The 19,898-nt window shown below is 45.3% G+C and overlaps 1 protein-coding gene across 3 annotated transcripts in view; it reads left to right on the top strand.

The window, feature by feature from the left end:
• Positions 1-19,898, top strand: part of mbt (serine/threonine-protein kinase PAK mbt) — a 50,148-nt gene that overhangs the window by 21,631 nt on the left and 8,619 nt on the right. For 2 of the 3 annotated variants that reach the window (XM_077666179.1, XM_077666180.1), the window contains exons 2-12: positions 774-1,050; positions 2,634-2,894; positions 3,782-3,982; positions 6,156-6,236; positions 7,527-8,183; positions 9,690-10,052; positions 11,478-11,585; positions 12,708-12,896; positions 13,935-14,068; positions 17,973-18,099; positions 19,368-19,628. In XM_077666179.1, the coding sequence (XP_077522305.1) occupies positions 841-1,050; positions 2,634-2,894; positions 3,782-3,982; positions 6,156-6,236; positions 7,527-8,183; positions 9,690-10,052; positions 11,478-11,585; positions 12,708-12,896; positions 13,935-14,068; positions 17,973-18,099; positions 19,368-19,628 (2,592 nt within the window). In that variant the 5' untranslated portion in view covers positions 774-840. The remainder of the gene's footprint in view (positions 1-773; positions 1,051-2,633; positions 2,895-3,781; positions 3,983-6,155; positions 6,237-7,526; positions 8,184-9,689; positions 10,053-11,477; positions 11,586-12,707; positions 12,897-13,934; positions 14,069-17,972; positions 18,100-19,367; positions 19,629-19,898) is intronic. The other variant, XM_077666181.1, reaches the window with a different exon arrangement.

The raw sequence follows: 19,898 nt of genomic DNA, 5'->3' as shown, positions 1-19,898 counted from the left end.
AAGATATTAGAATACGTGCATTACTACATTTTATTTGCCTACGACCAATAAATAATTTATAATTCAATTTTTATGTCGTGCTGTTTCGGTTATGGTTTCATCAACAAAACAATGGCTGTGTCATATAAGGAGTGTTAAGGTCACGTGAGACATGAAAAAACTGCAATATTATTTGCTGATACTTTTTTTTGTTGTTCCAACTCTTGAAGCAGGCTAGCTTAAGCATTGTAGTGAACTAAAACTACGTATCAATGGTTAGATAGCAGTTTTTCTCGTGCCTTACGTGACCTAAATACTCCTTATGCGCCATAGCTATCGATCGTGGAAACCAAAGCCAAAACATCAAGAAAAAAATTTGGGTATAAATTTTGCAGAAGTTGTAGGGGAATGCCACAGGATGGTCTGTGAATTCTTATGTTTAACGCATCATTTGAAAGAAGAAAACACACAAAAAAATTTGGTGTTTATAGTCCTTTGAAGTCAGCCGCTACGGTGGCTCAGTGGTTATGGCGCTTGGCTGCTGATCCGAAGTGCGCGGGTTCGATTCCGGCCGCAGCAGTCTCATTTAAATGGAGGCAACATGCTAGAGGCCCATGAACTGTGCGACTTCAGTGCAAGTCCAGGTGGTCAAAATTTCCAGAGCCCTCCACTACGGCATCCCATTGTCTGAGTTGCTTTGGGACTTTAAACCCCATAAACCAACCAAGTCCTTTAAGGCCTGTTCGGCATGGTCTTGGATAATAGCATTTGAATATGTTTTGTTTACCTTGCAGTGGCAACAGCAGTAGTGGCAGGAACCACCTGGGCCCGTGAAAGGCTGGAAAGTAGCGGGCATCCAGGATGTTTGCCAAGAAAAAAAAGAAGCCGATCATTTCGGCGCCGAGCAACTTCGAACACCGTGTGCACACGGGCTTTGATCGACGAGAGGGCCGCTTTGTCGGACTTCCACCGCAATGGGCCAGCCTCATCGGCTCGGGCCAAGATCGTCCGAAGCCCATTATCGACCCTTCAAACATCACGCCCACTGAGATACTTGACATGAAGCTGCATGTGAGTCTCGTACTTCCTCCTCATGCTCGCCTATGTGAGTGGTAATGAAATTTCCTCGAGGTGCTGAAATTTTTCTTCAGAAGTCGTAAGCACAGTGTAAAAATTTTTTAAAGTTTGAATGGTAAGCTGTTCTTGTAAAGAAGTAGAAACACCAAATATGTGTTGTTTTCTATTGTTGGAACGATGCGCAGGACTTCAGCAAATATGAACAGCCTTTTGCATTGCACCAACACACGATAAATAATTTAAATGTTGTTTTGGTTTCAACAGTCGTTTCAATCGTGACATGAAATTTGTCCACACTAACCATATCATCTGTAATTGAATTTTTTTCTCAAATCATTTCGGCTTCAACAGCTGGGCATTGGCTGTGGCGTAAAGATGAGTTAAGGCCACATGAGGCATACCAAAAGTGCATTATGGTCGTTATCTTCTTCGTTTTAATTCACCCCAGCTCTTATGCAAGCCTGCCCAAGAGCTGGAATGGCAAAAAAATGAACCAGCTGCGGTCATATGTATCGCAGTTTTTATATGCCTTGCATAACCTCAACACGTCCTTTACATCATAGAAACGATGTGAGTAAAAAAAAATCAGTTATAAAATATTCAGTTGGTGTAGGTGAACTCTGTATCATGATTCATGTATACTAATGGAGGCATCGACCGATGATAACCTCTAGGCTCAGGTGAACCATTCCGGAGAAAAAAAATCATCCAAAAATGTGGTGGCTCTGCTTAATATGCTTTCTGTACACTCTTCAGATACTGCATAAGGTCATTTCCCTGTGTATAAAATGCATGCTCATTAAATAGAAGTGCCTCAGGGTTGATGTTTGCCTTTTCTGATTCTGTCTAATTTCCTATTTTGACGTGCTGATGCACTCTGCCCCTAAAACTGCATATTTTCTTTCTCAGTATGACTGTTAACAATTCAGTCGTTTTTTTTTTTAACAACCCTCGAAAAAATTGGAGGGGACACTTGAACTCTGTCTTAAGGGTATGACAAGATAGCGGTAATGGGTTAATGCCCGTATATGCGGAATTAGTCATTCTCGACTTGACATTCATAGATCCCTGGCAGTCCTCATACCACTCCTGGTGAGCGATGTGCCACTGCCCTGCGACGGCAGGTGCTGCCACAGGTGGGCCTCCTGCGACCCAGGGTGCTCTTCCGGAGCAACTTCTTGCAACCAGTCATTAAAAATTAAAACTGCCACCTGCCGCGGTGGCCAGTTTGTTCACAGTTCAGTAAGAGGGTTGTGATGACTCCACAATATCACGTAATCTCAGTTGCTTCTCCGAGGATTTTTCGCTCACAGCGCCAGCGCCACCGAGTTTTCCGCAGAACAGGAGCCTTAACGCTGTTGCATTAAAATTTTTGTGTGGCAGCAGCGCACAGATGGCTTTGTAAGTGAACACCTCATGCTGGAAATTATAGATTTCACCCTTTTTTACATGAGTAGTATTTCAGTCGAAAAGTTCTCATGTTTGCATGAAAGCTTTGGTTATGTTTCATCTCAACTTTCAAATGGAAGACTTTCACTCCAAAGTGCCATGTTGCCGTGTGTTTCATCACTGCCCAGACCATCGTACGAGGTGGAACCCCTGGCGGCACAAGCCCAGTGTCCCGAGGCCCATCGCGGACGGGCGGGCCCGTGTCGGTGACGCGCTCCAACTCGCTGCGCAAGGAGAGCCCTCCCATGATCCACCGGGACATGAGCCGTCTTCCGCCTCCTGTGCCCGAGCACGACACATTCCCCGACACTGTCCCGGGATCTCAGGGCCACACATTGCCCCCATATGCGCACTACCAGATGCAGCCACCCAGGGGCCAGCACCCACAGGTCAGCCTTCACAGTCAAGTCGTTTTACTTCCACTCTTGTGTGACGATTCAGCTCTTTGGTTCTAAAGGATAGGCATTGCTGATGTTATGATACTCTTTCTGGGTGCTTGCAGTCAAAATGTGCTCTCATCCTCGCCAAGAAAAGTGATGCAGCAGGGGCAGTTTTATGGAAGGATGTCACCTCCGCCAAAGAGAAATTTTTCATAAAAAAAAAAACTGTGCTGAATCCTTTTTTATTATTATTATTAAGAAAAGTCGAAGAAATACACTGTTCAAATGGGATCGCCCCCTCCAAGAGTGACCTTTATATCCACCCCTGAACTTTAGATGGTTTCTAGTGCGTAAGCATGGAAATGCCTGTTCATGTCTGTCATGGACATATGATGAAGCATGCCACCACTGGAGAGCTGAGGGAGCATTTACACAGATAGCAACCCCTCTACTTGTGGTACTTCTGATTCCTCATTTAACAGTGAGGTGAAATTCCCATGTGTTTTGTTTGGACATCAGGTGCTTACCTGCAAACTTCTTTTTGTCTTTCCTGCTGTGCATTGTGCCATGCCTTGAAGAAATCGTACTGTATATCAAGATGAAATAATTTGGCAGCAAATAAGACATTTGTAAACTATTAGTAGTTAATAGTTGCTTGCCCCGGTTGTGCCTGCACATTTCCAAAAGTGTTATGCTCCAGCCTTGCTACACATCTTGTTCAGTGCCCCCAGGAGGTTGTTCATTTAAATATGTTCAAGGACTCGCCCAAAATACAGTTCTACTTTCAATTTTTATCGGTTATATAGTAAGCATCTAATGGAGCTTAATTAAAAGTATTACTAGCTGCAAGTAGTGTGCTTCCAGTTGCTGTGAGCGTGTCGTTGGGCTTGTTGCAGGCCCAGCATCCGATAGGGGGAGGGCGCATTCCACCCGACCACCTCCAGGGTCATCCGAATGCATACACCCCCGGCTACATGCATCCACAGCAGACCCACCCCCAGCAGGACAGGTCGGGTGGCGACACACAGGAGCTCCTTCCCGAAAGTCCGTCGCCCGCCCACATGCAAGGCCATCCGCATCACTTGCAGCAAACGCAGGTAGGCTGGTGCTTCTGATGACTTCCTCCGCAGCTTACATCGGCCTTTTCAGACCCATGCTCAAACATCTGCATAACCTCTGCTGTCCTGAATGCCTCTGATTATCTAGTGTTACAGGCTATCTGTAAGCAGCAGGTTGCAGATTGCAGTTGTTTATTCTTCACAAATGGCATTGACTTTGTGTGGGGGTAGGGGCTCTGTAAGCAGCAGGTTGTAGATTGCAGAGTTGTTTATTCTTCACATATGGCATTGACTTTGCGCGGGGGTAAGTGCAGCTGTGAACAAGCCTTAGCATAAAAAGCCCAGTGTCTTCGCAAATATTCATCGACTTGTGAAGACCAATGTCTTCATCGACTCGTACTAAGATTTTGCCTTCAGTGGCCCTTCGGTTTCAACGCTCTGTGGAACAAGGAGAATTCACATTCTTATATCCATTTGGTTTGCTTGTCCAATTATTTTTGCTACTAAGCTTCTGTGTTTCACAACATCCACACAGTATTCACAACCTACAGAGTGGATGCCTTTGCATGACATATAGATTAGTATTGTGTGGAATCCGGTACTTGTTTTAGTGAGGCAAAAACTTCTGCACCTTGAAACTTGAGGAACTGGGCCTAGACATTGTCTCAGTTCTGTCATAATTTGCTGCTACAATCGTTATAGTAGAACCTTAGCAATGCTTTGAAGGAGGCTAGTTGGTTGTTCAGATTGTATTGATTTTAACATGTGCCATATTTTAGCCTGAGCAGACCAATAGCCTTGTGTTTGGCGCTCTTTGGCCTTATGTGCTCTTGTGCCAAAGAAACCCAGCTTCATCGTGGTTGTCCATATTAACATAGGAGTGCGCTAACTTCTGTACAAACTATGCAGTATGGAAACACAAAGGACACAGCAAGCAACAACAAGTAGCGCAGACTTTCGACTTGATTTGTTTTTGACAGCGCACATTCTTGCATACTCCTCATCATCAGATACACAAGGACCAAGCGTAAAAAGCAGAAGCATAACACCAGATATGAATTTTTCAAACCTGTGTGCACAAGTAATTTCTTTTTTGTCAAAAATAAATTGAGTTGAAAGTCTGTGCTTGTCTCATGTTGTGTCCTATGTGTTTCCATACCATACAGTTTGTACCGAAGTTAGTGCACTCCTGTGTTAAAAAAGTATAACCTCATTGATATGTTCCAGGTCAATGCAATTTCTTGGTTCAAAGCTCAAAATCATGAGTGATAAAAATGTCCCATAAAGTTCCATTGTTTCTCTTCCAGTTGATGCATTATCTGATAGTACAATCTACTGGCAACTAAGTTCATAATTTCATCAAAATCTGATCGTATGAAATTGTAAGTGAGTAAGCCGTTTTGGTGGCTCTGTGTTTGGCAGGTGTTTGGCTACTGACCTGAAAGACGCGGGTTTGATCCTGGCCGCGGCCGTCACATTTTGATAGAGGCGAAAGGCTCGAGGCCCGTGTACTGTGTGATGTCAGTCCACGTTAAAGAACCCCAGGTGGCCTAAATTTTCCAGAGCCCTCCACTACAGCATCTTTCATAGCCTCAGTCATTTTGGGACGTTAAACACCACAAAGCCAAATTAAACCAAACTTTAAGTGACTGACAGATGGTGTGCCAATATGATGGGGCATGCGACTTGAGTAAAAGCCAGCGGCAGTCATTCGCCAGGGCGGCTTCTTTGCAGTGCATAATTGCAACAGGGAAAAGCATTCAAAAACCAGCAGCAATAACAATGAAGAGATCCCTGCTACTATCCCCATTGTCGTCACTGGATACGTTGCAATGCTTCTTTCATACTAAGCACATGCCGATAAAGTCTACAAGCACTAGAAAAGCTTATCGGACCTTGCACCAACAAGCTCTGACCAATCTTTTTGTAAGGGAAAGTATCAGTGACTGCCTTTGTACCTCATTTTTGAGCCATTTCTCAAATGTCTTAATAATTTTGATTGAGACGTTTTCCCAGATACATTTTTTCCCACATTTTTTTTTAACGTATCAACGAGGTTCTACTTCAAGGTCACATGTATGCCAATTCCACCTGCTTAAATTTGCATTTACAGTTAAGTTTGGTTAAGTATAGCCTAAGCCTTACTGTTTTTCATTCTTGAAAGCATAGTGAAGGAAGTGGTGAGATCTGAAAGGGGCATAAATGTTCACAGGGGCGCTCGCAGCATGGCACAATTACTCCGCAGCCATCTCACGGCATTTCGTCACAAAATGGCAGCTACTATCCTGAACAGGTATGTGGTCATAGGAGCAACTTTTTAAGTACAGTAATGTTTCTGATCAGATGGCATTCAGTGCATGAGGACAAACATTTTACGGTGTAAAACTTTTCCACAATCTCTGGCATAGAATTTTGGGATGTATGTACAGAAGGGCCTATTTTTCACCTATACTTGTCAGTGTGCTTAAAAACGTATTTTTTTATGTATCGCATTTTTAACTAGGCATTTGTACCGCATGTATTAAGTGCAGAGCCTGGAAAAGAGCCTTGTGATATGTGATTTAGTGTAGCACAGGTTTTCTTTGGGTGTCATTGCACAACAACAGCAACGCAGGATTATTTCGTAGAAAATATTGACTTTGTTGGTGCACAATACTATCAGGTGCATCTTACAGTGCTGTTTGCACTCACTTATTCTTTTTTTTTTTATTGTGATTCAGTGTGCCAATGGTGCATGTACAGACATGAGCAATATGAGAGGGAATCAAGTTTGTGCAGTCATTTATTGATTTCTTCATGAGTGTGTGTGACAAGCGCAGCTTTTCTGTTTTTTAACTAGTTTTCCTCTTTGTATAAGATGTCCAAAAGTCATTCTCAAACTTAGTGAAGAAATAACCAGAAAATTTGCAATTTAGTGAAACATGTTTGTCTCCTCTCATATTGCTCATGACGGTACATTTATTCTTCATGGAAGTTGCTGGAAGTTTGTTAGCTGCTCTGACATATTGTTATGTTTATGTTGCATGAACACTTGTATGACTTCGTTAGTGTGCTACTGTGGTTAGGACGTACGTTAAGGCAACAAGGGACAAAGAGGGCACATGGACAGACGGAATGCAACTGTAATGAAATCAAGGATGAAAATTCTACTCGGCCCATTCGTGCTTTACAATCACTTGTAATTTGCTACCACTAGCATGGGTGTATGTAAGCTATATGTGTACTGAGTTCTTATGTTTTACCTAACCTTGGCTGTGATGAGCTGTTCTCTTCATATACATATGATTGAGTAACAAACTAATTATTGCTGATGTTTTCTGCTGAGTTCAAAGCGTTTCTCCAAAGAGTATAACGAAGCTCAACTGTGAGTTAGGTACAAGTATCCAGAAGTCACCTACGTGTGCTCACTAGTAGTACATTGGTGGCTGTTGCTTGTCCATCTTTGTGGTGGTGTCCTTGAAACCACTTGTGTATACAGGCTGAAGCCATAACTTTGTTGCCCAACTCATGAATTTGTAAAAAGCACCATTTTCCTTGACCCTAGATGAACCTGGCTAATAGCAGTGTCCATAACTCCTCGCAGGAACTGCCCCCGCACAATGGGCAACAGCCACATCCTGGCCACTATGGTAGCCGGGACCACTTGCCCGCCCCGCACAGCTTGCCGCCTCATCCGCACCATTCACAGCCCCCGCACCACGTTTCACCACATCTACACCATCCTCCAACTCATGCCGGGCAGCAACAGCCACCACATCAGCAGCATCCACCACAGCATCAGCAGTTGCGGCAGTCGTCTCCACATCGGGAGAGCTGGGGTTCGGGCCAAGAGCGCTACGATGCCAGTGACTGGGAGTCCTCGGGATATGGCGCTGCTGCTGCCGGGCCCCCTCCTCACTCCCGACCACCTCCGCATGGGTCACAACAGCCACAGCAGCACATTGCGGGCATGCCACCACCTGCAGCTGGCAGTCACCCGCCTCCGTCCTTACATCACCCTGGTGCTGTCCAGCAGCACCAAGCACCTCCACCGCTGCACCCTGGCGCTGCACCGCACCCCCAACATGGACCACAGCAGCAGCCGCACCACCCTCGGGGTCCCTCTCCCATGCATGCCACACAACCCCCCCACCACCAGCCTCCAGCGCAGCAGCACATTCCCAATGGGAAGGTTCCCACACTCAATGGTGGACACCGGATGTCCCCGTCTGGAATGCCACCGCAGTATGCTGTCAATGAGGTGAGTTGACAACTGTCGTGCTTTTGCTCTTTGGAGCATTAATGTCTTCATTTTCAGCTGATTTAAGTTCTCTGCTGTATAAAAAGTTAAAAACTCTCTCAGTAGATCTGCTAGCTTGTGCTAATTGTGGCCTCCCAACCCCTGCAAATGTGAGAACCTAACTCTGCTTTTCCCAGTGGCTTGTACGCTCCCTAGGTGCTCTGTCACTGTCCTGTGCGTTACATGCACTACCCAATCTAACATCCCCATAATCTTACAAATAACTAGCCCACAGAGTTTTTGGATTCTGATAATTTGTGCTTGTATGATATTTTGGACTTTTTCGAGAAACCTTAAGAATGTGTGCTTATTTATGACTAATATTTTGGACTCTGGGGACTGCGGAAGTTAATTTTTTTGGCTTTTTTGGCCCGCCGCAACCAGCCAAGCTAACCCAGCCATGCTCCATTGATTGGCTTGTCTCGCTAGTCTTTTCTATCCCATTTTTTTTCTTTTTTTTCTGGTCGCTTTGGAACCACTGAGTGTTTTCGTCCACATGGTTTTTCCGTTTTTCCAGCGCACTGAAACTGCATGCTCAGTCATATGCCGTTTGCACTTTGTACGGTGAAGACAGCTCACACATGACGCTGCCGCTTGTGGGGTGTGTGACACTGTAGCAGTGAAGCTCCACCACTACGAATACTCATTGTCACTCCACTCTTGTCTCAAAAGCAAGAAGCCAAATAAGTTTACAGTGATGCAAATGGTTCTTGCTAATGTAATTCAAACTTTTTTTTTCGGTTTCTTAAAGTTCTAATTGTCAAGCTTTTAATGTGACACAATATGGAAGGATGAGGCATAAAACCATGCTCTTTCTGGTTGTGATTGTTCGAAGTGGTGGTCAGCCGTTTTGTCCTCTGCATGTGTGATATGTAGAAAAGCCCGCTTGCGGAATTTCACATGAGGTCTAAGCCTTATAGCATCCCTTTGTGATCGGTCTACGTGGTAAACGACGGAGAAGAAAGCACAAAGGATGCCGATTTAGTGTTTTTCTTACATTTTAAACTTGATGTCGGATAATTTGCTTAGATATTGGGGTTTTACCATGGTCGGTTTTATGGAAGCGTGGTATTCTATCGCTGCCAAATATTAGGAAATTTTTGAATATTCAAAGATTCTCAAATCAAATTATGAACCAACTAACAAACAAATTTGATTTGTTTTGAAATTTAGAATGTTTGCACACCCCTTAAAAAGCATCTTTGTACCGGATTTAAGGTGGTTCAAATTCAGAGTACACTAATATAGCATCTCTTATCACCCACTCTTGCTTGGCTCATAAAAATCTACCCATCAGTAAAGCTTTGTTGCAACGTTTTTGTGACTTCTGTGAGGTGAACACTATGCAAAAAACATGATGCCAGAAAGGAGGCATCGGAAATGTTTGAAGTGTATCCTTGCATTGCTTTTCTCACAGTGTGCTCTGACGTGCAAGTTTACCAAAATGGCTTTGATTGCATTCTGCAGCATCCTGGTGGCTATTCCAACCCCCCGTACCAGCATCCGGCATCCCAGCTGCCTCCCTCCCAGCAGCAACAACAGCAGCAGAGGCTTTCTCCACAGCACGTGAACTACAGCCCACAGGCGGGTCATTTGCCACCAGACGGGTACAGGCCTCCACCCCAGAGTGGACCCCCACACCAGTACGGGCCGGCTGCCAAAGCCCATCCGGGCCACAGTCACTCGCCCGGCCCACCCACGGCTGTTGCCAAGGAGTTGCCAGCCACACCGCCAAAGCCCAAGGTGCCAAACGACCATCACCACCATTACCATCAGGGCCCGCCCCAACAGCCACAGCCTGCTGGACCGACCATGGTGGACGGTGGTCGGGTCAGTGCTATCTGAGTGTACTGCCTCTATCATGTCATGGTCGTGGGCACCTGGAGTTGCCTGCCAGGCATTTGGCCAGGCAGACCACTCTAGTGTACATCAAAGAGTCCCCCTGTCTCTTTGCTGTAGAAGTCTGCACAACACTATGCAGTAAAACCTTGTTAGTTCGGATTCACTGGGACGGGGGAAATGACCGAATTAACCGAACATTCCAATTAAAGAATGTCCCCCAATGTTGCCAGAAACCATTCACATCATAGTAAACTTATTTTGTGTAAACCAGGGCGCCGCTCTTCTGCTTTTGTGACTAACACATCGCAGCAATGGCAATTTTTCTAAATAATGTCAGATGCATACTGCATGTACGCTCTTGGGATTGTTAGCGCAGGACTAATTCAAAATGGCAAAGGCCTCTGTGGCCTTCTTCATGGTGCAGCGCAGTTGTAATGGAGCCTTCTCACAAGGAACACTGCATTGTCACGTGACGAGGCATCGTGGCACAAACTGCGAGCAGCATGTATCGAGCGTGCAGTTTCACCCCAATAAAAGAATAGAAAATTCACACAGGTGGAACTGTGGGGAAACGTCTCGGCGCTGGAACAGTGAGATGCCTTCTGGTTAGAAAATGCGAAGACCAGAATTGTACTTGGCTGGCTGGCCAAAGCGCTGCTGGGATGCCATCACAATGGTCTGGAGCAAAACTTGGAAAAGGGGAAGCAAACTATGCAGCCGCACAATTTTCCGCCGCTGTAGCCCGCTGAACTTTGTCATACCTGCTGTTGCATGATGTAAAGCGCTGGGGCTCTGGCTTAATATTTGACATGACGCGAGATATTAGCACGATCGCTGTCTATGCTGTTTGTGCAGCACAATGGTCTATGGTTGGGAGAGCGTCGGAATTAACCGGTGCAGGCCCAGCAGCGTGCGAATTAATGCGTGTCCGGCGCCATAGCCTTACATAGGTGTTGGCTAGAACCACTAAGTTGGTCTGAATTATCTGGATTTCGGAATTAGCGCAGGTCGAGTTAACGAGGTTACACTGTAGTAGCTGCAAAACATTCTCACCCGCATGCCTTGAGTCGGCATCCAAAAGTGCACTGTACTTTTTGTTTTCATTTTTCAATGAAGTGTAATGTGCCTCTTTGTGTGCCATGTCAGGTTACCTTGTATTCATGGCGCTTCTCTTTCTTCCTTTTTGTGCTGCAAAAGTGGGGCCGTCAGCCTAAGTCTGGGTTGACTTACGTGTGGGTAAATATGGTAAGTACTGTCGGTGAACTTTGGGTTAGGCCTACTTCCGTGGCTACGGTTAGCATGCAACCTGTTCTCAGTGCCCGATTGGTCGCACGAAGTCAAACCTAACAACAAAGTCAAAGTAGCCCCTGTAACTTTGCTTTGTCTGGAACTCTCGTTTCTCCGATTCTCCAGGACGGGGTGAGCAAGGGTCCGTCAGCCATGGACCATGCACCACCTGCAACCAGCAAGCCCCAGCAAGCGAGCCACCCTCCAGAGCACCAGAGGCTCTCCCATGAGCAGGTCAGTCTTACGGAGTGAAAATTCTTCCACAGCTGGCTATTAAAATGTAAACCGGCTTGCTCTAGGCAAACCAGCAGTGTGGGACAGTCGCAGGTTTTGAGCAAAAAATCAAGTAGTTGTATTCAGTAGAATCTTGGTTAATTCTAAGTCCTGGATAATATTTAGAATTTCTGCATAGCTTCTGATGTAAATTTTACCAGATAGTGTAGACTTCCGTTAAGAGGAACTTTCGGACAAATTATTGGTGAACAATGCGAGACCATTTAGGTTGGTTTCCCGTAAGACTAAAGTAAAGAAATTTGGTTGAGACGAACTTTCGCGGTGCCCACGAACGACGGAAACACAGAGCAACAGTACCATGGGGCGTCCACACGGCACTGTCAAGGAAAAAAAAGATATATGAAATGCTCCTATACAAGATAGCTTCTGCGCAGTGCCATTAGGTGTCTGTGTTGAACAAATTATGGAAGGATAAAACAAACAGCCATGCACTTTCACATTGCGGCTGTTTGAAACGGGTAGTCGGTTATCATGTTCTCATCACGCTCTGTATGTGGCCCACTTGCGGATTTCGCATGAGGTCCAATCCTATCTGTGTCCGCATGTATTCGACCCACATGATGAATGACTGAGAAAGAGGTGAAGCGGATGCCTTTGTCTGAACTTGATCTTCAGATAATTTGCCCAGATATTGTGGTTTCGCCATGCTCAGATTTATGAAAGTCTGCAGGGTATTTGATCGTTGCTGAATATTTGAAAATCCTCGAATATCAATTTCTCGAATGGAATACGAATATAGTAACAAAAACTGGGGGCCTTTTTAACCACATTCTTAAAGAAGAAAATGTAGCATTTAGTTTGCCTGCTATGATCTCTACAGTGAGCATCTGATGTTCTTCTTGCGATCTTCCCGCCAAAGCTGCAGTTGAAACCAGTTCCATTGCCCTTATATGGTATGCATGAGTCATCACCTTCTACATTGTTTGAGTCCATGTTTAAATCCAGTTTTTTTGTAATTATGAGAAATAATATTGTCTGGATCCCAGCTTTCAAAGTTGCTGCTCAGGCTTGCGAAACTGCAGGGAGCGCCATCTAATGCAGCTGCGCATGACAAACATGCAGTTCCGAGCAGCGCTCCAGATGGTGGTGAGCTCAGGCGACCCACGAGACAACCTGGAAAACTTCGTAAAGATTGGGGAAGGTTCGACGGGAATTGTGTGCATAGCCACTGAGAAGCCCAGTGGCAGGCAGGTTGCTGTCAAGAAAATGGACCTTCGGAAACAGCAGCGCCGTGAACTCCTTTTCAATGAGGTGAATGACACTGATACATTTTCTTCCTTTTCGTTCACTTTAAGCTTTTCTGCCATCACTTGTGCTTCTTTGCTTTGTTGGCTGGGTGGTTGCTTGGTTGGTTGTTAGTGCTTCATGATGTCATGAAATGTCAGTGTGGTTGAAGCAAGGCACTTGTTTAGAGCGTAAGTTCACTGAGGTAAACACTGTGCCCTGTGGTGATCTCATACAAGCCACAAGGATGAGTGCTGTAAAAGAAAGACCAGTGTGTAAAGCTACAAAGTGTTCTAGCATGTTGTCTTGCTTTGTAGTGGGTGACACACAGATCGTGACATTTTTTGGAAGGCATATGCAAGGGATGCCTATTTAAGTTCTACGCGCGTAATCAACACATTGGTGAAATATTTCTTACTTGCTCAAGGGCATGTAAAAAGAGAAAAAAAATTCGAGATAAATGGAGCTTCGAGATGTGCAAAATGGCAAAATTTTCAGTACTGCTGTAAAAAGCCACAGCAGTGAGAATCTTGAACATGTGTACTACTCAGGATGTCATGGTGTCACAGGTTGTGGCATGAGTGTTGCTACATGTTGCTTTGTCGTTTATCGTGTTATAAAATTTTTCTTGTGTATTTTTTTTGCTAAACTTTCACAAAGTGGTTGCGTCATTCTCCTAACATCACTGCCTGTGCTTAGGCAAGTGAATCCCGGTGGTGCTTGCTTTGCTGACATGGTGTCCTTCAACAAGGAAATACCGAAATGTTGCAAATGTGGCCACTACTGAAGTGTTCAGAGCTTCTAAACGTTTTCTTAGGCCTCACTGCATCTCTGGAAGTAACATACAAAGCCTTTAAGCTGCCTAAATGAGCCTTTAATAGTGTAAAACATGGTTTGCATTACCTTTGAGAATCTCTTTGTGCACCGGTATGGTTCCTTGCTTATGGCTAACTTAAGTAGTTTGGTGGTGCAATCTGTGAGTCAGTCACTGTAATGATTGCACAAGCATCATTATAGGGGCCTCTCTTGTTTATTTTTTTTTTGTTGTTGTTGTTGTCTGGACAGGTGGTGATCATGCGTGACTACCATCATCCGAACATCGTGGAGATGCACGACAGCTTCCTGGTCGGTGATGAGCTCTGGGTTGTCATGGAGTTTCTCGAAGGGGGAGCACTCACCGACATTGTCACACATGCCAGGTGTGTGGCAGTGTTCATGTGAAGTACAATAGAGCCTGTTTATGATGAACATGAGCATCACATGTTGTTTGTTCATTATGTTGGATGTTCGCTGTAATTGGGCCAGTCATAGTGTAGATTACAACCACAAGGCTGACTTTGTGGTGCACAGCCTACATAGTATCTGTGTTGCCGTTGGTCTCGTCAAGTTTCAGTGCTGGTTAGCACGTTTTCATGAAGTCTCCTTTTTCTACTTCAGTTAGGAAATGGTGTAAACATCATGCACATCAGAATCTGCAGAGAAATCGGCGCCATGTTTTGAGGCATAATGTACCATGCAGTCAAAGGCTGCTTTTAATTATAGCACATATGTCAGCCAAGCATGAAATCTGTACCTGCAGATATGGTTATTTCTACATACACAGCGCTTAAATTTTATCAGGATGCTGTCATTTTTGAGCACTAACCGGTGACAGCCTTTTGCGGAAGATACACCAACGCTGCATGCGGGTGCAGTGGCTGTGGCGGCTGAATACCAAGCATCCAAACTTGATGATGTAGGTGTTCAGGCTTTCTCAGCATGTAACGTTAATATAGCTTAATGTTAATGTGCTACAGTGCAGGCAGAGATTGTGTTTCTCTCTGCGGTTTCATTCTCACTTTTTATGGCCTACCATGAAATATTCTCGGGGTCATGTGTTTAAGGGGGGACACTGGTCTTAAAGCTATTTTTGTTATTTTTTGACCAATCTTAATAAAAATGCATATACTTATTAAAATTTTTATGCTGATTTCAAATATGCATTTATTTTAAGTGTAGGCCAATTAGTTTTCAAGATAATTAACAATTAATGCCCATTGTTTGAGGCCCAAATAGCAAAATAATGATTTCATCTAAAATTAATTTTAAGGCATGGTTAGATAGCCAGAATAGTGAATTATGAAATGTTGAGAGCAGATTTTTGATATGTCAATTATTACTCATTTTACAACCTTCTGAATTTCAGTATAAAAAATGTGTGTACCAAGTAATGGTAAATTAACGAAAATAATTATTTTTTTAAGGTAAAATGAAAAAATCTGCTCCTAACATTTCACACAGCATACATTAGGCTTTCCATTGCAACCGAAATTTCAGCTCTATGTGACTTGGTTGCTGAGATATCAAGGCCTCAAGACTGCTAGCAGTCAACCATATGCATTTTGAGAAAAGCCCCAAAAACAAGCAGGGGACAGTTTAATAAATATTTACAAGTGCAGTAACATATTTACAATAGGAAATGGCTAGTAGCCACCAGGAATGTAGTCCTTTTGATTGCCAGTAGTATCCAGGTGCCGCTTCTTGAGCACTCCTTGAATATTTTCCGCAATGGAATGCTTTCGAGCGCACTTTTGCTCTCGGCGCTCATCCTTCTCTCGCATTCTTTTTGCACTCATAGCATTCGTATTGAGGCCCAGTTCCTGTAATATTGCTGCAGAAGTTCCTTTGCTGCCTGCGTTGAACCGCATTACTGCCTCAGCCACGGCAGCCTCAACAGTAAACAATGATGCGTGGCGCTCTTTCGGTGCCAAGGCCCATATCAAAGAGTGTAGGCTTTCATTACTGTTTTGGGTTTTACCCCTATGGCACCGCTCTAAGAGCTTCCTATCCGACAGCCGCTCATAGACAGGGAGCAATGCTTTAGCAACATGGGGTGGAATGTTGTACCGATGCTTTGGAGCAGATTCGCCTCGGGCTGCTGCCGCATTTTGCTGGCACCAAGAGTCCAGTCCCGATGGGCAGAAGCTATGGTTTGATGCCTCATCAGTAGAGGTAATGTGGTGGTAGGTGGCCATCACAGCCTTCTGCGTAGCCTCTACATCCCCATTATGGGATTTTAAAGCCCAGGCATAATAGGAGCTTAACTTTGTTATGAGGCTGCCTGTCTGTTTGCCTTTTCCTCCAAGGTTTTCGGCACCTTTGTGTTTGGACAACAAAGTCCGCAACGCTGTTCCCATACGTTTCTGCACGTGGTTTATGCAGTCTTCTTTTTTTACTTTGATGTATCCATACACATCTGCCTCTTGCACAGCTAGAAAAGCCCGACTATCACCGTCCGAAAGCATTGTGGTATAGCGAAGGCCACACTTCTTCAACGACCTTTCAAAAAGAATAAGGGCTGCCTCAACTTCCATCTCTCCAGCCTTTTTTTCTGAGTTTTTTTGGCATAGGTGCCCAGCCCTCCAGGACTGGTATGATGGGTCACCTTCTTTTGGGCCTCGCTCGCAGCCGGCACAGAAGTTGCACAATACAACATAGTCCAGCACAAGCCCGGTAAACAGTTCGATGACGGTTCCCACACCAATGTGGGATGTGTGGCCGCGTGTCATCCAAGTGCCGTCGTATGATACTGCAATATTGCCGGGGTTCCCAAGGTCCAATTCATTATAAAGTTCTCGAACCGACCGCGCACACTCTTGTGTAACTTCTTCGGCTGCACGAGCTGCTGCAGGCGTCAACTTTTTTTTCACATAGTCTTGCCACGTTTTATTGTGGAGACCGCGGTGCGAAACGTTCAGCGATGAAAAAATGTCATTTAGAGCTGTCTGCTGGTTGCCAGTGCCCTGCATTGCACGAGCAGCGAGCATATTCACCACAAAAGGGTTGATCTTCTGATCGCCACGTACCCGCGGCGAACTCCATGCAGACGATGCGTCTCCACAGCTCGCACATTGAAGAGAAAGTTTAACGGCAAGGCCGTATTCTCGCTCATCTTTTACGAAGCTCAAGTCATTGCCGCCACACGCTCAACAAACTGTTGAGCGATTCCAAACAAACGATCGTGAAGCTTGCCTCGTCGAGCAGACAATCCGACGCGCTGCCGTCACGTAAGCAACGAGACTTCCGCTCCGTTGCTGGAGTTGAGGCGAGTTCTCGCAGTTTTTGTTCAGTCTTCGTCTTATTTTGGAGCACATCTGAGGGCTCCAGCATCACTGTATCACGGCGGATGCGGGCGCTGCCGCTTACAGCTTCCCGTGCTGCGGAGCGCGTTAGGCCTACCTGCGCGGCCTCGCCGACACGATCGTTCAGCGCAGGAGTTTCATCATTGTCGAGGCGCACAGCAGGGCGTCTCTTGAGGTTATCGACCAGCGACTTCTTCCTTTTCTTGCCGAATTTATGCCTTGAGTGCACCTTGCGCGCTGAACCAGGCATCGCTGCGCGTTTCTTGCACTGCACGGTCCGGCACAATGAGTCGTGTCTCCCCGCGGCTCGGGCGCGTCAAGCAGACGCTGCCAGCCAGCTCCACCAATCGGATGACGACCTGCTGTCACGTGATCCGTGGCAGCCAATAGGATTTTGAATACTACCTTTTATTTTTTGCTATTTTCTTGGCAACCAATGGGCGAACGGAAGCCGTAGTGGCGGGAAATTGAAGGCGAAAGGCGGCTTTTTCAAATGAGACCAAGATGGCTGCGGTGCCGCGCATGAAACGGGAGCTACGCTTTGCGAAATACTGCTGTTTCGGCGCCGATTTCAGCTCAAATTCGGGCGACATGGATTATATAAATTGGTATTGTGAGTAAAATACTGACCTTAGAGGCGAGAAATTTAACAGAGAGGTGATAAATGGCTGCTGATTTCGAAAATAACATTTTCTAAAAACTGATTTTTTCGAGATTTTTCGGCCCGAAAGACCCGTGTCCCCCCTTAAAGGGAAAAACAAGTATCACTGACAACCCATGTGTGTCGCTTCTCCTTTTCTATGCGACGATGTTGTTTTCATATGCAAGTGTGGCCATTATAAGTGGTCTTGACTGTGTGTTTGTGTGTGTAAACAAAGAGTGTTCGAAACACTGAATTGGCTGCAGCGTTCATTCAAATGTGTGCATGAAATTGTCCGAAGTGTTGTATGTGTGCTGAAACACTTTTTTTTTTCGCTTTCAGAATGGATGAAGAGCAGATAGCCACAGTATGCAAGCAGTGCCTGAAAGCCTTGGCATTCCTCCACTCCCAAGGTGTCATCCACAGGGACATCAAGTCGGACTCCATACTGCTTGCCAGCGATGGCAGGGTGTGTCATCAATGTCCGATAACTTGCTAGTATGGCTTGCATGATGTGTCCCTTGCCTGTTTGGGCACTCATTTTCTGTTCCGAAGGCTGGGCTGAAAAACTGCTTATGACAGAGAGAAATTCTTTGTTGCGAGCCTTTTTAGCCATGCAAGAGCACACTTAAGGGAGTAGTGTTTCAGTGACTTTAGATGTAAAACAGCTTAATTTCTTCATAGAGGGCAGGGTGACACTGCGTTCAGTTCATGTACACTGTCAGGAGCATCGAAGCAGAACTGCGCCAAAATAGGGCCTCCCTGGCATCTTTCACAGTGTGACACGCGGTGAAGCCCCCTCGCAAGCAGGAGCGTTGCATGCAGGGAGGCTCCACTGCATAAACAGCAAATAGCATGTGACGAACCGACGCCAAAGACTTGCATGGGCATTTGCCGGGACCGCGTTGGCAGTTTGAATTACCCGGATTTCCAAATTAACGGGGGTCGAATTAACGAGCTTTTATTGTAGCTCCAAATGGCTCCAAGGTTCAAAACACTTGATGCTCGCACTGAAAAAGTGGGGTATTTCTTTCCATCCTTCCATTCTTTCCTTCATTTTGTCTTTCCTTCTCAATTAATCTTCTTTGTTCTCTTTCGTATCCTTTGAAGTGCAGTTACTTTTTCCAACTTCCCAAATTTTTTATAACTGTTGCACGCAACTGTTCCAAGTTAATGTGTGTCTGATAACTCACAAGAAAATATCTGCTATTAATTCCACTTGTTTGGAGGTACTGGATAGCAATAAAATTCATGTAGATTCTATGTGCGAAGAGGAACTCTTAATTTCAGTGCAGTTCAGCCATTGAATTGAAAACTGGGAGTAATAAGCAGCAAGGAAGGATTAGGACTTGCATCTATTTTTGCAGAAACGAACATGTTTACCTAATGTTGAATCAGAGGACAAGGCTAGTGCATAAGCTCTTGACAAAAAGAGAGGTTAACCATCTTGCTGCCTGTACTGCTTGGTACCAACCAATGTAGCTCTCTCCATGGACTTCTGAATGAAATGCAGATATGAGCTGGGAAGTGAAATGTATGCAGTGCAAGCACCGTGAGCAGTGCAAGCGCCATGAAGCCTCACGTGCAAAACTCTTCTTCCGTTCTTGAACTGCTCAACTCAGACTAGCTCATTGTGCTTGGGTTTGTTCTGATGCTAGCTTCATAGGAGAATGGAAGCAATGAGAATTGAAAGCGTGCTATGCACTGTGCTGACATGTTGTTGGCATGTGCTTGCAGGTGAAACTGTCAGACTTTGGCTTCTGTGCGCAAGTGTCGGTGGAGCTCCCCAAGCGCAAGTCACTGGTGGGCACGCCATACTGGATGGCACCAGAGGTGATCTCGCGGCTCCCTTACGGCCCAGAGGTGGACATCTGGTCGCTGGGGATCATGTGCATCGAGATGGTGGACGGTGAACCACCTTTCTTCAACGAGCCACCGCTGCAGGCCATGCGGCGGATTCGAGACATGCCACCACCCAAGCTCAAGAACACGCACAAGGTACGGGATATAAACTGCGCCCTCGTCCACTCATCGTCTACCGGAGATTATTGAACACTACCTGACTCTGAATTCTTACAGCCACCTTTGATTATAATGTAAATGCAGTCTTTCCCAAAAGTAACCAGGCAACATGATTTGCTTCTTGGGGTTTCTCCTTGCATTACGGATCCCATGAGCTTAAGGGGTGCCATAAGTACTCTGCTACGCTGCTAAGCAACAAACCCTGTTGTCCGGTTACTTTTGACAAGGACAGTATACGTTTATAGA

The sequence above is a fragment of the Amblyomma americanum genome, chromosome 5 (genome assembly GCF_052857255.1).
Source record: "Amblyomma americanum isolate KBUSLIRL-KWMA chromosome 5, ASM5285725v1, whole genome shotgun sequence".
NCBI classification, from domain to species: Eukaryota; Metazoa; Arthropoda; class Arachnida; order Ixodida; family Ixodidae; genus Amblyomma; species Amblyomma americanum.
The sequence above is the reverse complement of the archived record's forward strand: the minus strand, read 5'-3'. Positions and strand labels throughout refer to the sequence as shown.